We start from the raw sequence: 18,949 nt of genomic DNA, 5'->3' as shown, positions 1-18,949 counted from the left end.
TGCTACCCTGAAGTAGTAAAACTGCATATAAAATAATCTGCAGTGAAGAGTTGGGTTGGGAGCAGGAATCACACAGCACAATAACCAATTCAAGTGCATTTAAAAAAAAAAATCTTCCCTTTCATCACTGGAGACAGGCCATCATTAGATTATGAATACTGAGCTAGCAAATATGTTTGCATACTGCAGTGAGAATGTTTTTTGGTGAGTACTCAAATCCAATGCAAGAAAGTTTACATCCAATCAGAGACAACACAACCATGCCAACAACTGCCATGTTGAGAGGAAAACTGTGTCACTTTCATCACCTTCTAGATTTTAATTAAATGAACAGGTATTTATGGTGGCATTGCCAAGATGCAGAATACACAGCAAGAAGTACAGCTGTATCAGCAAAAGATTTAAGCAGAAAAGGCCTGCCTGGCACAGAAGAGAAGCTAAAGAAAAAAGAAATTCACTTCTTACAGTAACACCAGATGCCAAAGGAAGAACAAAAGGGCTAAAAAAGTTATGAGAACTATAAGCAGGGCAAACTTAACCAATTCCATGTGTACAGTAGGTCACCATGTGGAGATCTCTATTAATCCTGCAACCTCACTATTCCATCTTCCTGGATGCTGCACAACAGCACTTCCAAGTTATTTTTGGAAGTAAACTGGGGGAGGGAATCTGGTTAAGAAAGCAGGAAGATACCCAGGAAGGAAAACACATGAGAACATTAAGCAGAACACACCAGCAAGAAACTGCCTTGTTGTTGTTGTTTTTAACCATGTTCAGCATTTACTAGTGCAAGATCTCTATCAGTATGAGTTCATAAATATCTTTTGGAAGTGGCAAGAAAGAATATCAGGACCCTCCTTTCAGTGGGTACTTTACTAAAGCGGGGCAGTATCAATATTACTAAGCCTGCTGAGAGGAACACACAATGCTAAGTTCATCCATGTGACATCACTGCAGAAGTACAGGGAAATTTAGAATTAAAAGTGGAATGTATATTTCATGACCTTCAGACAGTTCCTCCAGTGCTCTCACACTCAATAAGCAGAGCAAGACAGTACCTAAATTATCACTAAACACCACTGTTAGAATTGTACATGTCTTTCAGGAGTAATACAACATAACTACATGCATTTACACTTACATCTGATTTTTAGCCGCTTGTCTCTGAGCTTTCCGTTCTTTCCTTTTTTGATCTGGTGGCTTAGCAAAAACAATTTCAATGTTTTCTCCCTCTAAATCTTTGCCATTCATTTCTTCCATTGCCTGAAGGAATTAACCAGACTTTAAATATACTTCCAAGCACATCTGAAGTTATTAATTTTTTTCTACCTTTTAAAGTATGCATTTTTAAATTTGTTATCTAGAGCTAAAACAACAATATAAAGCTAGAAAAAATGTAGACAACCAGATAGCATAGTATTATGGGTTCCAGTTATTCATTTCTTCTGAACTTGGCTCTCAAACCCAGGACTTCATGTATCTGTTTAAAAATCTTCCCCTCAGAAGTAAAATCAGGCTTCAATCTTTGCAAGCTGTTACAGTTAATGAAGTGGCAGAACTGTCCTCTGAAAGTGCACGTTTTCTAATCCATGAATAAATTCCTAACGTCAGCACACATGCGAACAGCAGAGCTTAGTATATTCTCCTATTCCTTTATTTTACTTGCAATACATATAACTTTCTTTCTCAACCAGAAGCCAAAAATTTAAGAGTCATTCTGACCACAAGGAAAAAACAGACAAACCAACCACAAAAAACCCCCAACTCCTCCCCAAATCCACACCACCACCTCCCCACAACCCTCTCCTCAAAAAAAAGAAAAGCCAAAACAAACAGCAAACCATCAACTCCTCCCCTACTCTCCCTGCCATGTACAATTCCCATGGGCCACAGTTATTACTACAAGTTAATTTTGAGCGGAGGAATCCTAAAGATTCTACCACTTTTAGGAACTCTACATAGCTAAGCTCTGACAGGATATATATCTTACTAAGACTCTTCCCATTATCTTCCTAAGCATCTGCTTTATGACATATGGATATGTAAGAAAAACTGAATCCCCCTGTATCCTGCAGCCACCCACAGAACATACAAAAATGGATACACTACAGGCAGGAGGGGAATTACACTTTCCCTTCCTTAACAACACATGACATCAAGACTGGGGTAGCAAAATCCAGGAATGACAACTACTAAACTGTCCAGCACCCCTCACTTAACAAAAACAAAACCAAAACCAAAAAACAAACAAACAAAAAAAAACAAACCAAAAAATCAAAAAAAAAACCCCAAACAAACAAAAAAACCCCCAAAAAAGTGTTTATTCCTGGAAAAATAAATTAAAAATATTACCTAAGTTTTTATCACCTGCCCTAGAGAAACTGCTTTAGATTTCTACCAATAATTTGGTGAGAAGAGTCATTCAACTTCTGGCACTTGAGTTTCAAATGGTAACAACATTATTATCTTAAAAGCTCATCTGCAGAATTACTTAGTGCAGGTGCATTTAAGATCCACTTTTCAAGCTAGAATTGCATCATCCTAGGAGACACCCAGAGAGGACAAAGTTATCAGTGACAGTATGTTACCATTTCTCCAGACAAAGCTTTTTCTCAAATTAGAAGCAACATACAGCTTCTTACAATACACACACACATAGTTACAGTCTTCTTCACTTACCTTTACAGCACCATCCCGTTCATCAAAATGAATGAAAGCATAGTCTTTTAACTTCTTCACTCGTTCTAGCTTTCCAAATTGACTGAAGGCCTTTTCTAGAATCTCCTCTGTTACAGTATTGGCAAGATTGCGTACAAACAAAACTTTTACCTAAGGGGGATTAAAAAAAAAAATACTTAGCAGTATGATCTAATTTCAAAACACAAAATGAAGCTTTGCAAGTTACTGCTATTGGCAGCACTGAAGAAACACCATTACATTTTCTGTACAGCATTTTATATACATATGAATATGTACACATAAATAGTCACACAGCATGAGTTAGCTCCAAACTTCCCTGACAGAAATATTTAATCTGTTATCAAACATGATTACTTAAGTATTAGTAACCTGAAAGTCAATCCAATTTGTGTTAGTGTTGAAAAGGATCCTACCAACAGTTATCTTCAATCAAGAACACTACCAAACTTCAGAGAAGGTAACCAGAATTGGTTACACAAAAACCAATTAACTTATCAAAACATTTAATTGTTTAGACAGGCTTTAGCTCAGTTATTTGAAGAACAGTCATCACTGAAATATCTAGGTCAGAGGTGACAGGCCTGCAGCTTTCAAGCTGCTTAACTTGTGGTTCCCATGCTATAGCTACACCAAATGCCTAATGTCAGGACTGTGCTTGCCTGAGGGCCACTCAGTGACCTGAAGCCACTGCTAAAAGACAGAACTGCAGACAGAGGGGGATACTAAGGCTGACACTGGCCAGCTACCCTTCAACTTGCAAGTCAAACTGTGTTGTTCCTTTGCAGTAGTCACCCCCAAATAAATGTGGAAGTTTATTCCCTCCCCTGGCTCACTAAAGCACACAATGTGACTCTTAAGCTACACAAAGACTGCTCTGCAGTTTCTAAAATCAGAAAGGCAGGTAATCATCAACTCTGCCTGACATGGATTAAATCATCAATATAAAGTTTCATCAATCACCAACTGCAAAGGATAAAGGAAAATCTAGAGCAGTCTGACAAAACCTTAAAATAAACCCTTACTTAACACAGCAGACAACATATACTGAAAGCAGGAAATCACCTATTAGTGACCCAACAGTACTGAAAGACTCATCCTTAAGTCCATGCTGAGGCTGCACTTAATGACTGGACATGAGCCTGTTTACGTGATGCCATCCGTGCGTTCTCACAATTTAAAAGACTCTTCGAACTTGCTGAGAAGAGTTCCTTCCACATGCTGGCACCATGCTCTGATGGTTTAATCACCTCCTACTGCCAAGGAATGCTCAGTCTTACCTGCCTACAATGCAGCTGCCAATCAGCTGCAAGACCTGTAACTTCTCTTTACATCTTCCCTGCTCCTACTGGTTTCAAATTAGCTGATGACATCAAATGACACTGCACATGGCAGCACTGACTCCTGACCCTGAAGGTCAACACAAGTAACACAAGGTGTGAAAGGACCAAGGAAAGCATGCTTTGATTTCTGAAGAAGAGCTGTACTCTTCTCCCACCACATACAGGAATTCAATAAACCCAGACACCCTTTTTGAAAGAACTATGTAACTAAATTATAAAAAGAACCGGGTCAGACTTCCATAAATCTGTCTCACTCACTAGCTGACCTAGGATAGGATGCAGATTTGGATGAAGGGATACTACAGACCATAAATCTAACCCAGTGTATCAACTCCGGACTTTGGCAATAGTTACTCTTGCTGATTCTCAGGAGATCATAAAAGTCATAGTCAACTCCACAAGGAGTTGACTGTTTCCTATTATGTATTGAGCTTCTCCTACAGGTCTTGATGGTAAGAGCAACCTTTATGTATTGTAACACATACATAATAACCATTTTTAGTAAAATATCCTAACTGCTACCTTAACCTTATTCCATGGAAATGAATTACAGGAAATTTTGTGATGTAATCAATGGGTTTGAAAACCACTTACTTTTAAACAAATGTTCCATATTCTTGTTCCTTAGAAAATGAGGAAAACTAGAACCTCACAAGGAACCTTAAGCAGCCTAATAAATCTATGATGACTGACATGATTAAAAACTAAACAGAACAATCACAATTTTCTAAAAGACACACTAATATAGTGTTTTTTAAAGAAAAAAAAATACTAATTTATATTTTCCCAGTGTAGACAAATCCATTAATCTGTAACAGCTAAATTTTTAACACCTTTGCTCATGTTACTGATTAGAAGTGTAACTGAATGAGTCAAAGATGATGTAAAAGCTATTAGGCAGGTTAAAGCATAGGGTGAGAGAAGATGAACCCATTTTTACTTCACTTAAGCCAGCTAAAAAGGGAGGGAAGTGGGAAAAAAAAGAAGTCTTCTTCATTGAAGCTCACAAATTATTACACCAAGAATCCATAGATACTTGTAACAAGCAATATACCCAGCACCAGCATTTTGTTTTCAAGGCAGAACTCACATTTAAAAAACTGCTTAAGATTAGACTATCCCAAAACCTCTGATATCTACTCCTTTTCCTCCTCTTACCTACAGCACAAACACTTCAGGCCATATTCTCCAAGGGATACTAGCCCTGTCTCTTGTCCTGTAATCTGCCAGACAGCCACAAGCATAAGACTTTATATAGCTGCTTAACCTGCCACTCCAGAACGTCCTCTGCAGCCTCAGCCATCCTACAGAAATCAAGTAAAATATTAATAAATTTAGCTAGACTACAGGTGTAAGAGGCAACAAAATGACACTTAGGAGAAATTAAACTATCAACACAGCTGCCTGAGAAGTTGGAAAAAAAATCACTTTGGACCAGAAGTCAATACCTTAACCAATTATATTCTGATCTGTTAGTACAAGCACTTATCTCCTGTAGCACATCCACCCAGCTTGAGAATCTAGCTTCATCTCTCACCATGCTCAAGCTACTTTGTATTTAAGGTAACAGTCCATTTAAATGATAAGTATTTACCCATACAGTACTCTCCACAATAATCAGAAGGACAAAGGAAAAAAGACTCGAGTAGACATTTCAGAAATTTAAATTACTAAGTGTCCATATATGGATGAAATGACATGCCGCTTCTGAAAGATTTAGAACACGGTTCACCTTCTGGCTACATGTGTGAATTTGTCTTCCTTATGGACTTGCATTTCTAGCAGTCTTGACAAGAAAACTGATGGCCAGATGATTATTTGGATAAAAAGAACCTACTTCTCCTAGTCACAGTTTCCTCCAGATCCTTCTGCCATAGCAGTGTGCAAGATGACATGGGTCAATAGCTTTCCCTTTGCTCTGGACTGACAGTAGTCAGAAGCACTAACAGCCAACCTGAAGCTCACATCCAGGAGATTACTGAGAGCAGCAGAGCTGCTGCTGCTGCAGTTTCTCCTAGAATAAAGATACCAAGAACAGGAAATAAACCTTACAATTAAAGAAGGGACAGATACAGTACAGGTACAGCAGGCGGCCAAGAAAGACTGGAGCAGAGACTTTACTTGTTGCAAGAATAAACTAAAGGACATAACCAGTGAGGAAGGTCAGACACCAATTATCATCTCAGTTTCTGTCTTCACAGACACAACCCAGATGGTCTCTACTTTTTCAGTACTATTCATAGACCCTCACTTTTCCATACATCTTCAACCCAAGCTTCATGTCCTATCTTTGGGATGTGGGACCAGATGTATTCAAGTTGATTTTATCCATGTTTTCTACATTTCTTTACTTCACTTCCAAATTTCATCTCATGTCCCATTTCAAATACAAAACAATAGAAGGTATTAACACATTCAAATAAAACTGTACAGTAAATGGGGCAAACCCCAATCAAGCTTTAATTTCTTTAGCCTTTTACTCGGCACATCAGCAAACTTACTTAGGAGAGATGCTTGGTCATGACCCCTATCATTTCCTTTCCATATATTTTCTCATATCAGCAGAAATTGCTGCCTATTTATTTTAACAGTTTGGTAGATTAGGTCTCTTCTCTTTTGAGCCAAGAAACTGAACATGCAGGCTGCCATATTTAGGAAGTGCCACCTTCCACAAATTTGACCTGCAAGACTCTTTCCCTACTGCTGACAGTCATGCTGGGCAAGAAAAATAAAGTCTGCAGACAAGATAGTCCAAAAGCTTCTGTAATACCTGTATTACAAAAGCAGCTTTTTCCCTAAAATGAGCCCCCACCCCAACCCTTTTCCCTTATGGCTCACCAAAGAGGAGATCCCAGCCAAGCTATCTTACTAGGTCCATCAAAGTAGGACTCCAGCAAGTGACGTGTCTCAGATGAGAGTAAAAGCACAGACGAAAAGCAAGCAAAGAGAAAGAGATAAGGATACGGGCTAGCTAAGAGATTCCATTAAACAACTCAGCTACACAACACAACTGAAAAAGACAGGGTCGGGCAATATCTGATGGGGGGGGGGGAAAATGAGGTCGTTTGTTTCTGGCAAGATACCAGGCACATGTATAAAACAACTGCTACAACGTACTTCAAAATGTTAACAGTCCAGACTTCAGCTTCACCTCAATATTCAAAATCCAAAAAATTGCCAGTCTAGGTATTAAAAGGAGTTAACTCCCTCAAATTAAAAATAACTACCGAGCTCCAAATATAAGCTAATTGCTGAACTTCTCAGAAGTAACTGCTAATAGCAACTTTGAAAATACATTTGTGTACATTTGAGCACTGACACGTTCTTTCTAATGCTGAAATGATACAGTTCCAGGTTTAAGAAGAATTAAGGCTGTCCTGTGAGGATATCCTATTTTTCTGTCCTTCCAAATACTAGGGTACAAAACCATTTTAACTCCAGGAGTCACCAGCATAACTTCCAGGTAAAAAATTAGCTACATTATTATATGTGTCATTTTGGCAAGAATTACATTCACTATTCAGTCACAGGAACACAAAATAATATAAGGCCATATAGTTTTTAAATCCACATAATTTCTGAGGTATATTCATTTCTTATCATCACATCTACAACATCTCTGTCAAGAAGGCTGAAAAGATGTTTTTTAATTTTAGGCTAATTCCCGCAAACACCTTATTTGGAAGAGAGCACTTTAAATGTACTATGGTCCCATTACAGCTTTTTTACCTTTGCCATGACTTCAGGATCTGGGTCTTCTATAGGGTCAGCCCATTCCACTGTAACAACATTTCCCCAGACTTTCACTTTGCCACTCATTAGCCTACGTCTGGCCTGAGCAGCCGTTTTGTGATCTTCATATTCAAGAAAGCAGAAACCTCGGTTCTTTTTCTTGTCATCAGGCTGATGATACAATATGACATCTGTAAGACCCTCTGAAATTAAATAAAATATTTATTTGTTAAGCTTTAAATCCATTGATTTGCATTATAATGTGTAGGTTGTATTTGCAGCAATGGAAGAATACTCTTTCTCTAACTGAATGGAGGAGAGTTACAGGCAGCCAAAAGTTTTGCTTTCTCAATTCTCCTCTTAAACCCCTAAGTTACAACACTTATCAGTGTGTGTTTTTTTCATAATGTCTAAACAACAAGAGATAAAAGCTGCATGACTTCAATACCTAAAAAATTTTTGCTCCAAAGAACCTTAAGTCTATAATTCAGTAACAGAGAAACAGTACCTCTGCAAGTTCAAATGTTATCAAAAAGAGATCCTTAAAATTTAAGAATTATAAAGCACAGAACCAGTTACATTCTTCTGCTTGCTTCAGTTTTGCCTTGAGAAATTTTAAAACATCCATTAGCATTGAAATTACTAAACTTTTAATTCAAATTTCTTTGAACAGACTTTTTTAAACATTACATACTTACTCTACAGGTAGAACTTAGAACAACCCATCTAGTCCAATTACAAATATCTCAACCCTCAGCAAAACAACAGTTTTAAAAAAACCCAAACAAACCCCAACACATAATATTGAGACAAATGCTGTGTGGGCTTGGTTTGTTTTCATCATCATTCAACTATAAGCTAAAAGACAGCTCATTACTGACTACATTTGACACTTTCCAGGTCTATAAAACCTAGTCACTTACTCACCTGTTACTTTGCTGAACTCTTCAACAATCTGCTCCTTAGTTTTACTCTTAGGAATAGAGCCAACAAAAAGCCTATTATTGGCAACAGAGATGCATACACCAATGTGTTTTCCAGACCGAATTTCATGGTTATTGTACTGCAACAAAAAAATTATTGGACAATCATCAGTTACAAATAATTTTCACCCCCTGCAAAAACAGCATACCAAGTATTTAACTTCAGAAAACTCGCAATTGAGCGATACATTTTGCAGCTTAACATATTTTTATGATGCATATTCAACTACTCTGAGGTATAACCACATTTTCTAAAGCATCTCCACAATTTCAGCCAAAAATTATTCTTCCCTCCTTGTTCAAGTCTCTCAACACTTTTTTCTTTAGAAACTTTTTCATATAGAACCATGCAAGTCATCAAGGTCAAGGCTTCTCCCTTCACAACCATGCAGAAAAAAATGCAAGTTCCTCTATAGGATGTAGCTATAAATTCTTGATTTGTGTGTAATAAAAGACATGAGTTGCAACTAAAGTCAAATTCCCTCATTCAAATTCCCTTAAAGTTAACAAAAGAGAGTCGTGATCAGGTCTTCTCCACAAAATGTTCAAGAGCAACTGGCAAATACTTTCCAAAGCATAAACATTACACATGTATAGATAGTCAAGAGCAAGAACAACTTTCTAATAACTTGAAATCTGAAGACTTCTGTTAAAATGCTTCTTCCTTAACATCTGGAAGATACCCTGAATAAGTCAGCAGTTTAAGTGGGAAAAAAAAGTATTACTGTAGACATCTGTTGTTAAGAAAACATCAAAAAATGCCTTTCATTGAGATGCAGACACACATCATCCAAATAAGCAGCAGGGAGGACAACTGCTGGTATATCTACCCACTTCTAACTGGAAGTCCTGCAATAGACAGTTCTTCAGCTAAGAAAATTAATTTTTCAACATCTTATTGCCAATCAGCAGGACTGATTTTTAAAATTTAATCTAGCTATTTATTCTATGATTTATTTTGTGCTTAATGGTAACTCTTACTACATAAGCTAGTTATCCTCCACACCATCATGCTTTTTATGCCATAAAATCTGGTGAAAGATGTTTATTTCTATTTATCTGGGGCAAACAAAAACTCCACTACTGAAAATTTTCTAAGTTAGGTAGCTGCACCAAAAGTGAGCAAAAAGGAGAACTGTACAAGTGAAAAGGACGCAGAGTGACATCTTCACAATGAATTATGTCTCAAAACATAGCAGGAGACAACAAAGAACTTCTATCTTCGTATCTGTTGCCCATGTGGCAGAGGAATAGTTGATTTTTAAGTAGGAAACTGAAATAGGAGCGGCACTAGCTGCATAGGAAGACTGCATATATATTATCACTAATAAACATACACATTACTGAAGAGAGAGATTTTAGTAGTTAAAAAAAGGAGTCTTCTAAAGAAACACCTTTAAAGGAGCTGACAGTTTATTGGTCTGTGATTCTTCACAAACTGAACTGTACACTAGGAAACTTTTTTTACTGAGAGGGGTGCTCAAACACAGGAACAGTCTTCTTAGAGAGGTGGTCAATGCCCCAAAGCTGTCAAGGTCTAAGAGAGGCATCTTGACAATGCCCTTAATGATCAAGATGACAGCAACAATTCTGGTCGACCATGAGATGGGTCAGGCAGATGGACTAGATGATCAGTGCAGGTCCCTTTCAAATTGAATACTCTATTCTATATGGATAACAGAAAGTATTATCCAACTATTCCTGCTGAAGTCTTAACACTGAAGTCTGGCTACACATCTAATCTAGTGTAAGAGCCTTTCATACAACTCAGTATGTTGTATGAGAGTAAAAATAACAAAGTAAAATTAATATTTTCTATCATTTTGCACTTCCACTGATAGTTTCTAGTATCCTCCAATGTATTAACCACTATTTTTCACTGCATCTTTCTCTCTACACAGAGAAAAGTCTTCAGCTAGGTGATCTTGACCATCAAGTTGGTGATTTTTAGGTAAATACTTTGCATACCATCTGCCAACTCAGATTAGCCATAAAAAGGCTCAGATCATGATCTGGGTAAAGTGCCAAAACAGTCAGGCTACCAAAGTAGCTATGTCAGCATACTGCTTCCCCCTCCTGTCATCATGGAATCTGTGCCTGAAGTCAGTAGCAGAGATTGCCACCCTCTAGACAATGTAATAGTTTTGGTTTGTTCTGACTTATGTAAGAACTTACTAACAAGTCAAAATATGCAGGTCTGTCCTGTCACTTCACTAACCAAAATTTTCACTACCAATTTTAGTTTACTAGGAGCAAATGGCTAGCTGTACCTCCGTGCATAGCTGGCAAACTGCTTAATTCACTTGTACTTCCATTCTGATCAAGCTTATGCCTGTTCCAGTAAAAAATATACTGAATGCTTCAACAGTTTTCAGTATGTTTTCCTACAAGCTTCACTTCAAAAATTTTTGTTCCGTACATATCTACAGTGACCTTATTCACACAGAAATCTTTTGAAAAACCTAACTCTAGCAACACCTAACTCTATGAAATAGGAAGGAGAACCAAACGTGTGCAAAAGAACACAACTGGAGCTGTAATTCTTAAACAGTACATGTTAACAGGGGAAAAAGTGACTGAGATTAAAAAAAAAACATGCTTTGACAATGAACGCTTGTGTGAACATCTGAGATGCCATTTCTACTTAACTAGCAAAGGGTTAACCACACTGAATTAAATACTAGTCACAAAAATAGGAGAGAATTCCCTTAATTGTTTTCAAAAAAGTTCTGGCTGTGCTTAAGACAAAAATGGCCTAACACTGAGAAGAATTATAGATATGAAGAGTAATTAATTATAAGTAGTTTAAAAATGCATATGCATAAACAAAATCAACACTTCAACCTTTTAAACTGCAAGACTTCTTGTTAATGAATAAAGTCAACATTGAGTGTATCCAGAAATTTTAGTTCAGTTTTACATTAAGTTGACCTACAGACTGTGGAAGATATATACAGCAGCCACACAAACATGCACAATATGTAACACCAACTCCAAGAGCCTGAAGACAGGTCAGTTAATTCTCTACTGTAGTTTGGTATTGACAAAAACACAGCTGTCTCTTATTACTCAAAAGCCTATAGGCAATGAAGAAACTTTTAATCTTATTTTTTCTATATTGTCCTGAAAAAAAAAGGCCTCTTGGAAAAAGATGGGAAATAACAGAAGAACCATTATCCCAAGGAGTCCAGAAAACTGGAAAGTTGTGTACACCCGAGAAGATTACAGGCAGTATCAGAAAGAACACCACCTGATAAAATAAAAGTTTATGAAAATGGCTAGGACAAGTGTTCAGTGTTTTGAAGAGGTCTTTCAGCACTCTCCTATGCATGTGTAACTAATACAAGTTAGAGACCTACAATTTTCAACTGAACTCAACAGACACAATTTGCTAATACTCCTGCAAACCACTGCAACTTGGGAAATTTATATACCAAACTGGTCAGTCAACTATGGTTGAAATCACTACAAAAAAGCCTGACACATATCACCGAATCCAAATTAAGACTAAGGCTACTTTCTAGAAGTTTAGCATGAAAGTCAAAAGACTGCTCCATCAACTGCAACACTTCCCAGCTATTACCCTCAGCAGCTATTTAACTCACAAGCAGAACACCGTGTGCTTTTTTCCTGCATATCGAAGATCAGACATAAAGGGACATCAAGTAGCTCCTTCCCTTGTATCTTTTAGTGGAAGACTGAGGCTAGGATCTGATGTTACTTTTCTGGAAACATGACTTGAATGACTTTCCAGAGCATGTTATCTTTAAGCAAAATCCAGCTTAATGAAGAAAATTGGTTTTTTTTTTTTTACATTTACTAGGTGCCACTGAGAACTTATGTGATTTCACTGTTCCGCTAAGGTTAAAGAGTTAACTCTTAAGCATTCACACACACTCTAAACAGCTAGACTGGCTATGAAAGTACAAAGAGAACACACAGTTATCCCCAGCATATCTAACTGCACACTAGAACAACCAACTGTTCTTATTTTAAAAGCTAATCAGCGTATACCACATCGGTTTTGTACTTCCACTTTTGCAGATATTTGTGTGCTTTCTCAAAACGAATTCCCATTTTCAGCTTGATTTGTCTCCACCAAAGAGAGTGGAGACAAATTATATGCCAGTAGGGTACCTTAGTTTAAGCTATACCTCATTACAAACCAAGGTTTTCAGTTAACCCTATTACAGCAACACAGCATCAGTACACTTCAGAGTGTGTATGGTTAGCACTTGCAAGTCATACCACACAGTAATCTTGGCCATATCAATGTAGCAGTAACCAGCTCAAAAAATTCAAATTTAACTTAGCCAGGAAAACAAAGGCCCTGTGCAAAGATCAGGGTCCTGTTTCTCTCCACCTTCTTCTTTAATGATGGGCACTTCATGTATTAAACCTGAGAAGCTCATTAGGAGTGTATCACATCAAACTATTTCATAACTCTGTGTAAAACAGAGGGAATGCTCCTTAGACTGCCAGGATTTATGATGTTTTCCTGTCAGCTGCAGCAAACAGAACAGACCTTCAATGCCCAAGAGACATTTTATCCCCTTGTGAAGTATCTTATAAAACTCTGTGACTTAGAAGCACTTTTCCAGCACGGGCCCCCTGCTGGTGCAGAAACACATCAGAAGTCAGAGACACCCTGACCAGCACTGCCCTTGCACCACAGCAACTCCAACACCGCCACTCTCCAGAATTCATATGCAGACGCAGACAGCTCAAAAGTCACTACTGCTAATACAACTTCGGTTAATAATAAAGGCTCATCTAACTGGACCAAACAGCAGTCCATCAGCTTTTTTTCCCCCGTCACTAAAGCAGTCAGAAAATCTTTATTGCAATGAGGAAATAAATTTAACACCTAGTGGAAATGATGAAGTAATCTGACAATAACAGTTTCACCCTAAGCATTAAAGCACAAGGACTAGGAGGAAACTGCTTCTGACCCAGAGTGCACTTCATCAAAAAAGAAAAAAATCCAAGAAAACTTACCAGTTTAACAGCTTCCTGAGCTGCTTCTTTAGTACAAAAAGTGACAAAAGCATATCCTCTGTTTAGACCAGTTAGTGGATCCATCATTAAGCGGAGATCCCATATAGGTCCGGCCTTCTCAAATAATGGAACAAGTTCATCTTCAAACAAGTCTCTCGGAATCTTGCCCACAAATATCTACAACAGACATATAAAGCACTGTTTATAAAAAGTATTTCCAATGAGTAAGTCTACATCTGCATAAACATCCTCTTCTTACCTCTGTACCAACAGAAGGTTGCTGTCCTGAATACACAGACTCTGGAGGAGGTCCTCCATATTTTCTCTGTCCAGTAGTCACATCAAGAGTGTAGCCAGTTCTCTCCAACAGTGCCTTCAAGTAAAAAACTTAAATTTTAAAATCACATACAAACTGAGCAAGTTTAGCTGCACTTCATTCACAGACAGACATATACTTCTAATTCCTTTTAAACTGTACTGCTTTGAAGCTCCCACAAACAAATCTACTGCTGGTACTTCAACAAGAAACTTGCAAAACAATTAACAAAACTATTAGGTAAAGAAACACTTGCTGCAAAATTAAGAGATTCACAGCCAGTTTTCCCAATTCCTTCATTTTCATTAAAAAAAAAAAAAAAAGCCAAGTAATATAATAGCAACAGAGCTTCCCTTTAATTAGGAAGATCTTAGTCTGAGCCACTTCTTGTTTTGGCATGTCCAATCCTGCAGACGTTTATGCAGAAGAGTTCCCTGCACTTAATGAGATTACTCATAAGTGTGAAGTTAAAGAACACATGTTTAAGTGCTTACACCCCTGGAACACTGTACAGACTGCTTGAGGTACCCAACTACCAAAGTGGTAGTACTACTTCCTTTCTCTTATCATCCCCCCTTCAAATTCCTTTAGGACTTATACAGGATCCCAGGACAACTAGCCCTCACTAGAATCACTGCATGTGGTTTTAGATATAGTTAGATATAGTGACAGGCATAATACCAACTTAAAATGTTAGCAGACATTCAGTATGCAAACACATGAGAAACTCCTCTGAAATTAAGTCTTTCATAATAATTTTGTACAAAGACAAATCAACTCTTCACACAAAGAAACTGCATATTGAACAAGCCAAATTATATCCAAGAGTTAGTAATTTTACAACTACAAAATTGCAGTTATTTTAAATGCTACAGCCATCAGCAGTAAAACCCATGCTACTTGAAATTCTTAACCACAGTCCTCAGAATATTGTTGTTTTATATGTCAGTAACAAAAACTACCAGTTTTTTTTTTTTAATTTATAATTAATGGCATCAGCCACAAAGTCAAGAGAAAAAAAGATCTTCTAATTTTACAGGGTACCTAGTTAATTGTAACAATCATTTTATACTATATACATGAAGTGTCAAAGAAGAAAGATTCTCTGGGGTTTTCTTACGACATCACCTAAACATGCCTAGATGGTTTTCCTTCCCTTAAGCTTTGGTAAAGTTGCTAATCACAGTATTTTAAAATAAATCATCATATGCCTAACTCTTGAGAAAGGAGTCTCTTGAGCAGCAGACATGGTCAAAAAAATAATTAAACCTTTAAGACAGTTTGGGGTACAGTTTTGAGCAGAGTGATTATGTCATAAGAAGTGGGCTAAATCCTAAATCCATTACAATCTGTTTTTTCAGACACGTGGTATCTCCTTCCTATTGTGGAGTTGCTCTAAATCTGAACTAAGGGGGCGGAGTGGAAAGAACAACAAAAAAAAAGCCCAGAACCCAAAAAACAATCAGAAGTAGCTGAACTTACGCATTTTGAACTTGAGTAACTATGCTGACAAGTATGCACAAACCTTTTACTGCGAAATTGAGTAACTGTCTCAGTAAGATACAGAGCAAACTATGAAACCTTTTTCACTTTTATATGTTCAGTTCCAGCAATATATTAACTTTCTACTTGAAAAGGAAGAAGTGCAAGACAAAATTTCAAGTGACAGCTCTCAACAATGACAAATATGACAAATAATCTGCAATAATCTTTTTTAAAAAAGCACAGTTCCAAAACAATTAACATAACTATCACAACAACTCAGAAAAACAAACAACAGGCAAACCTCATAACTTTAATTTTTACTGACATACCTTAATTTTTGCCTCATCTGGTCCTTTGCTAGAATCTGCCACCTTGGTCCCCTGTTTTTCCCTCTGCCTGTATGTCTTCATGACTCCACATAAAAAGGCACTTTTGTTCTGCAAAAGATACAATCTTCAGTTCTGAAAACATGACAAGCCAGAATCTCCTTTTACCTTGAACTAACAGTGTTCACTTCATATATCACACATGGATCACTGAAGAGACTCAGGCCTCTTCCCAGACAACTAACAATTTATCCCTCAACAATTATACTGTAAATTGCTAAATGTTACCTGAACATGTGAGAGATCACTGTCTTTAAACTGTTGAAGCACTGCCAGTGCACCTTCTTCATTGAATTCCTTTAAAGCTTCAATAGCTCTTTCATCTAGATCACTATGTGCAACTAGGCCTAGAGAAAAGAAAAAAAATACTAATTATATTTGGTCAGTAATCTTTGTAAAACCTAATGTAGCATCCCTAACACATTTCAGTGACCTCTAAATCAATTACTAATTAAAGTAAGTTACTAAAAAAACATTTAGTTCCTTTGAAGTTAAATATTTAAGCATACATAGTTCTTTAATTAAAACCAAAAAAGAGATAAGACTCAAAGTTACTACATTTGTGTTCATTTGACTTCTGTGAAACCCAGATGTTACATGAGCCAAGTTTAATTTCAATATCCTGAAGCTGAAAACCTATCAAAACCTACCAAAGCCTGACTTAGCTTGCCAGCAATGGTACCTTGGTACACTTTTAGAAGACTATAAATACAAATAAACTGTAGCACTAAAAAAGGCCATCACTCTCCAAAAATCAAGCTTAAAAAATGCTGGCTATTACCACATCTGAAAAAACCAGCACCATAACTTCTGCATCTATGAGCCCAAACACCGTATCAGGAAGTGTCACTTACACAAGAAGATGCATACCAAGGCTTTAGTTTCTTAGAGTTACCTACAATTACCGCAAAAAATGCACAAAGACCACATCACCTGCTCCTCCTAAAAATCATCTGTTGCCTATTCCGGCTGTTGCTCTGGTCCCCTGCATACTTCTTCCCACCCGTCAGCCCAAGTAGCCTGGGACTTTCCCCTGAAAGATACTACAATAAATTGAAGTACTGAGTCTAAAACATCCAGATTTTGGTACGACTGCAGTTCCCATACTTTTGGAAACCACAAAAAGTTGCTATTTTAGCCCAAAGACAGCAGAATCCAATAAAATACTGTATGTGTGTTTTGCAAGTCTCAGATCTTACCTGCAACGTAAATTTCATCTAGTTTTTCAGCAACTTTCTGTGGTAAACCAGCATCAAGCAATGTCTGGAAATGCTCAGAATGGGTAACTGCAGCAGAAGTATCCATGGGCTCTTCAGTACCATTCCCATTAACATGTTCAGTAGCCATGTTTCCAGATATCTGTTCAAATGCAATAAGCATCAAAATTAAGCTAGATATATCTTCAGGTAGAACAATTCAAGTGACAATACGTGCAACAGACTACCTTATTCTTTGAAAGTCATGGGGAAAAAAATACAAAAAATAGCAGATCACCGCCCTGACACTTTTTTTTTAGCTTTACAAGGTGCAGGAAATTCCTCTCAAGAAGCACTAACACAAAGGAAAGCCCTAACACCACTGCCTTGGGGGGGGTGGGGTAGCTTTCACTGCAGGTTTTACACAACCCAGACAGACACTGACTCACCTCCCCTCTCTCTAACACACTCCTTAAGACACTCCGAACAAGTTAGAAATGGAGCAAAAAGGCAAGAGCGGGGGTGGCAGGACAAGCAAACCTGCCACATGCACCGCGATCCCGTCACTGACACTCGCTGCCGCCTCCACCGCCCGCTGTAAACTCGCTGCCCCATGGCTCACGCCGCCTCTCCAGGCCCCGGGCGCGGCCGGGATCCCTTCCCGCCTCCACTTCGGTGCCGGCCGGGCAAGCGAGAGGAACAAAGCGCTCTCCCAAGCCCGCACCCACCCACGGCGGCGGCGGCCATGAGCCCGATGGAAACACGTGCTCCGCGCGTTCAGATGTCCTACAACTTCCTCCAGTGACCGACTTCCCCCCCTCCCCGCAACACTCCCGCGGGAGGAGCGGCTCCCCCCCGCCCGGAGCCCCGGCCATTCCCCACCTCTCACCCTATTCCCCCCAGAGAGCGGGTTGCAACACCCCGGGCCCGATTTCACCACCCGGCCGGGAGCTCGTGGAGCCTCCCGGCCCCGCCGCCGCCTCCCGACCACACTCCTGTCCGGAACAATGCAAGGCCCCGTTTCCCATCCAGGAAACACGGCTGCCCATCGCCCACCGCCTCCCGACGTGACCGGGGCCACGCCAAACGCGGGCGGCCCCGCTCCCCGAGTACACGCTGGGCACTGAGGCCGCGGTTCGCCCCCTGCCCCTCACAGGCAATGAATGGAGCGACGGGGCCGGCGGGACAATAAGGCGGGAGCCACGCGCCCCGCGCCGGCCCGGCTCGGGTGGTGCCTCGGCCGCCGCGCCACGCCGGGGCCGCGCACCGGCCCGGCCGCCCTCCGCCCGCCCGACAGTGGCGGCCACGAAGGCAGCGCCAGCAGCTCCTCCACCCATCGCGCAGCGCCCCGGCCCCACAGCGCTGCAGGGCCCCGGCGTGGCGTGCGCCTCCCGCCCTCCGCCGCCTCAGCCCGCTCTGCCACCCGGCCCGCTTCCACCCCGCCAGCGCCCGGCCGCCCTGACCTGTGTGTGTCTGTGGGGTGAGAACGCCGTGTGCGAAGGGTCTCTCGGGGCGCGGGTCGCGGCTCGGCGTGCTGAAGCGCTGCCCCCGTTCCGCGCTCCCGCGGCGGTGTGTCCGGGCAGTGCTGCTGCTGGAGCTGGCGTAAAATGGCGGCCGCTCGAGCGCTCACGCCGCTGCTGCTGCTGCTGCTGCTGGCACCAGCCCCGGCCCCTTCCACTCCGCGCGGGGGGGGGGGGGGGGGGGGGGCGGGCGGAGGGCGGGCGGGAGCGGAGCGGGGGGAGAGGGAAGAGAAGAGGAGGAGGAGGAGGAGGCGCCGCCGCGCGCGCTGGCGCAGCCCCAAAACCCGGGGTCT

General features: G+C 40.0%; 1 protein-coding gene across 8 annotated transcripts in view; it reads right to left on the bottom strand.

Moving 5' to 3' along the window:
• The window catches only part of SYNCRIP (synaptotagmin binding cytoplasmic RNA interacting protein), a 25,853-nt gene extending 7,041 nt beyond the window's left edge, over positions 1 to 18,812 (bottom strand). For 4 of the 8 annotated variants that reach the window (XM_050972225.1, XM_050972226.1, XM_050972227.1 and 1 more), the window contains exons 1-10: positions 18,600 to 18,741; positions 17,140 to 17,299; positions 16,169 to 16,308; positions 15,884 to 15,991; positions 14,013 to 14,126; positions 13,754 to 13,930; positions 8,700 to 8,835; positions 7,770 to 7,975; positions 2,680 to 2,829; positions 1,142 to 1,263 (exon numbers count right to left, since the gene is read on the bottom strand). In XM_050972225.1, coding sequence (XP_050828182.1) covers positions 1,142 to 1,263; positions 2,680 to 2,829; positions 7,770 to 7,975; positions 8,700 to 8,835; positions 13,754 to 13,930; positions 14,013 to 14,126; positions 15,884 to 15,991; positions 16,169 to 16,308; positions 17,140 to 17,287 — 1,301 coding nt within the window. In that variant the 5' untranslated portion in view covers positions 17,288 to 17,299; positions 18,600 to 18,741. Of the gene's footprint in view, positions 1 to 1,141; positions 1,264 to 2,679; positions 2,830 to 7,769; positions 7,976 to 8,699; positions 8,836 to 13,753; positions 13,931 to 14,012; positions 14,127 to 15,883; positions 15,992 to 16,168; positions 16,309 to 17,139; positions 17,300 to 18,599 lie in introns of all 8 variants that reach the window. The other 4 variants (XM_030235653.2, XM_030235654.2, XM_050972229.1 and 1 more) reach the window with 3 other exon arrangements.
• Positions 18,813 to 18,949: the final 137 nt, after the last annotated feature.

This window comes from Serinus canaria, chromosome 3, assembly GCF_022539315.1.
Source record: "Serinus canaria isolate serCan28SL12 chromosome 3, serCan2020, whole genome shotgun sequence".
Classification (NCBI taxonomy): Eukaryota; Metazoa; Chordata; class Aves; order Passeriformes; family Fringillidae; genus Serinus; species Serinus canaria.
The sequence above is the reverse complement of the archived record's forward strand: the minus strand, read 5'-3'. Positions and strand labels throughout refer to the sequence as shown.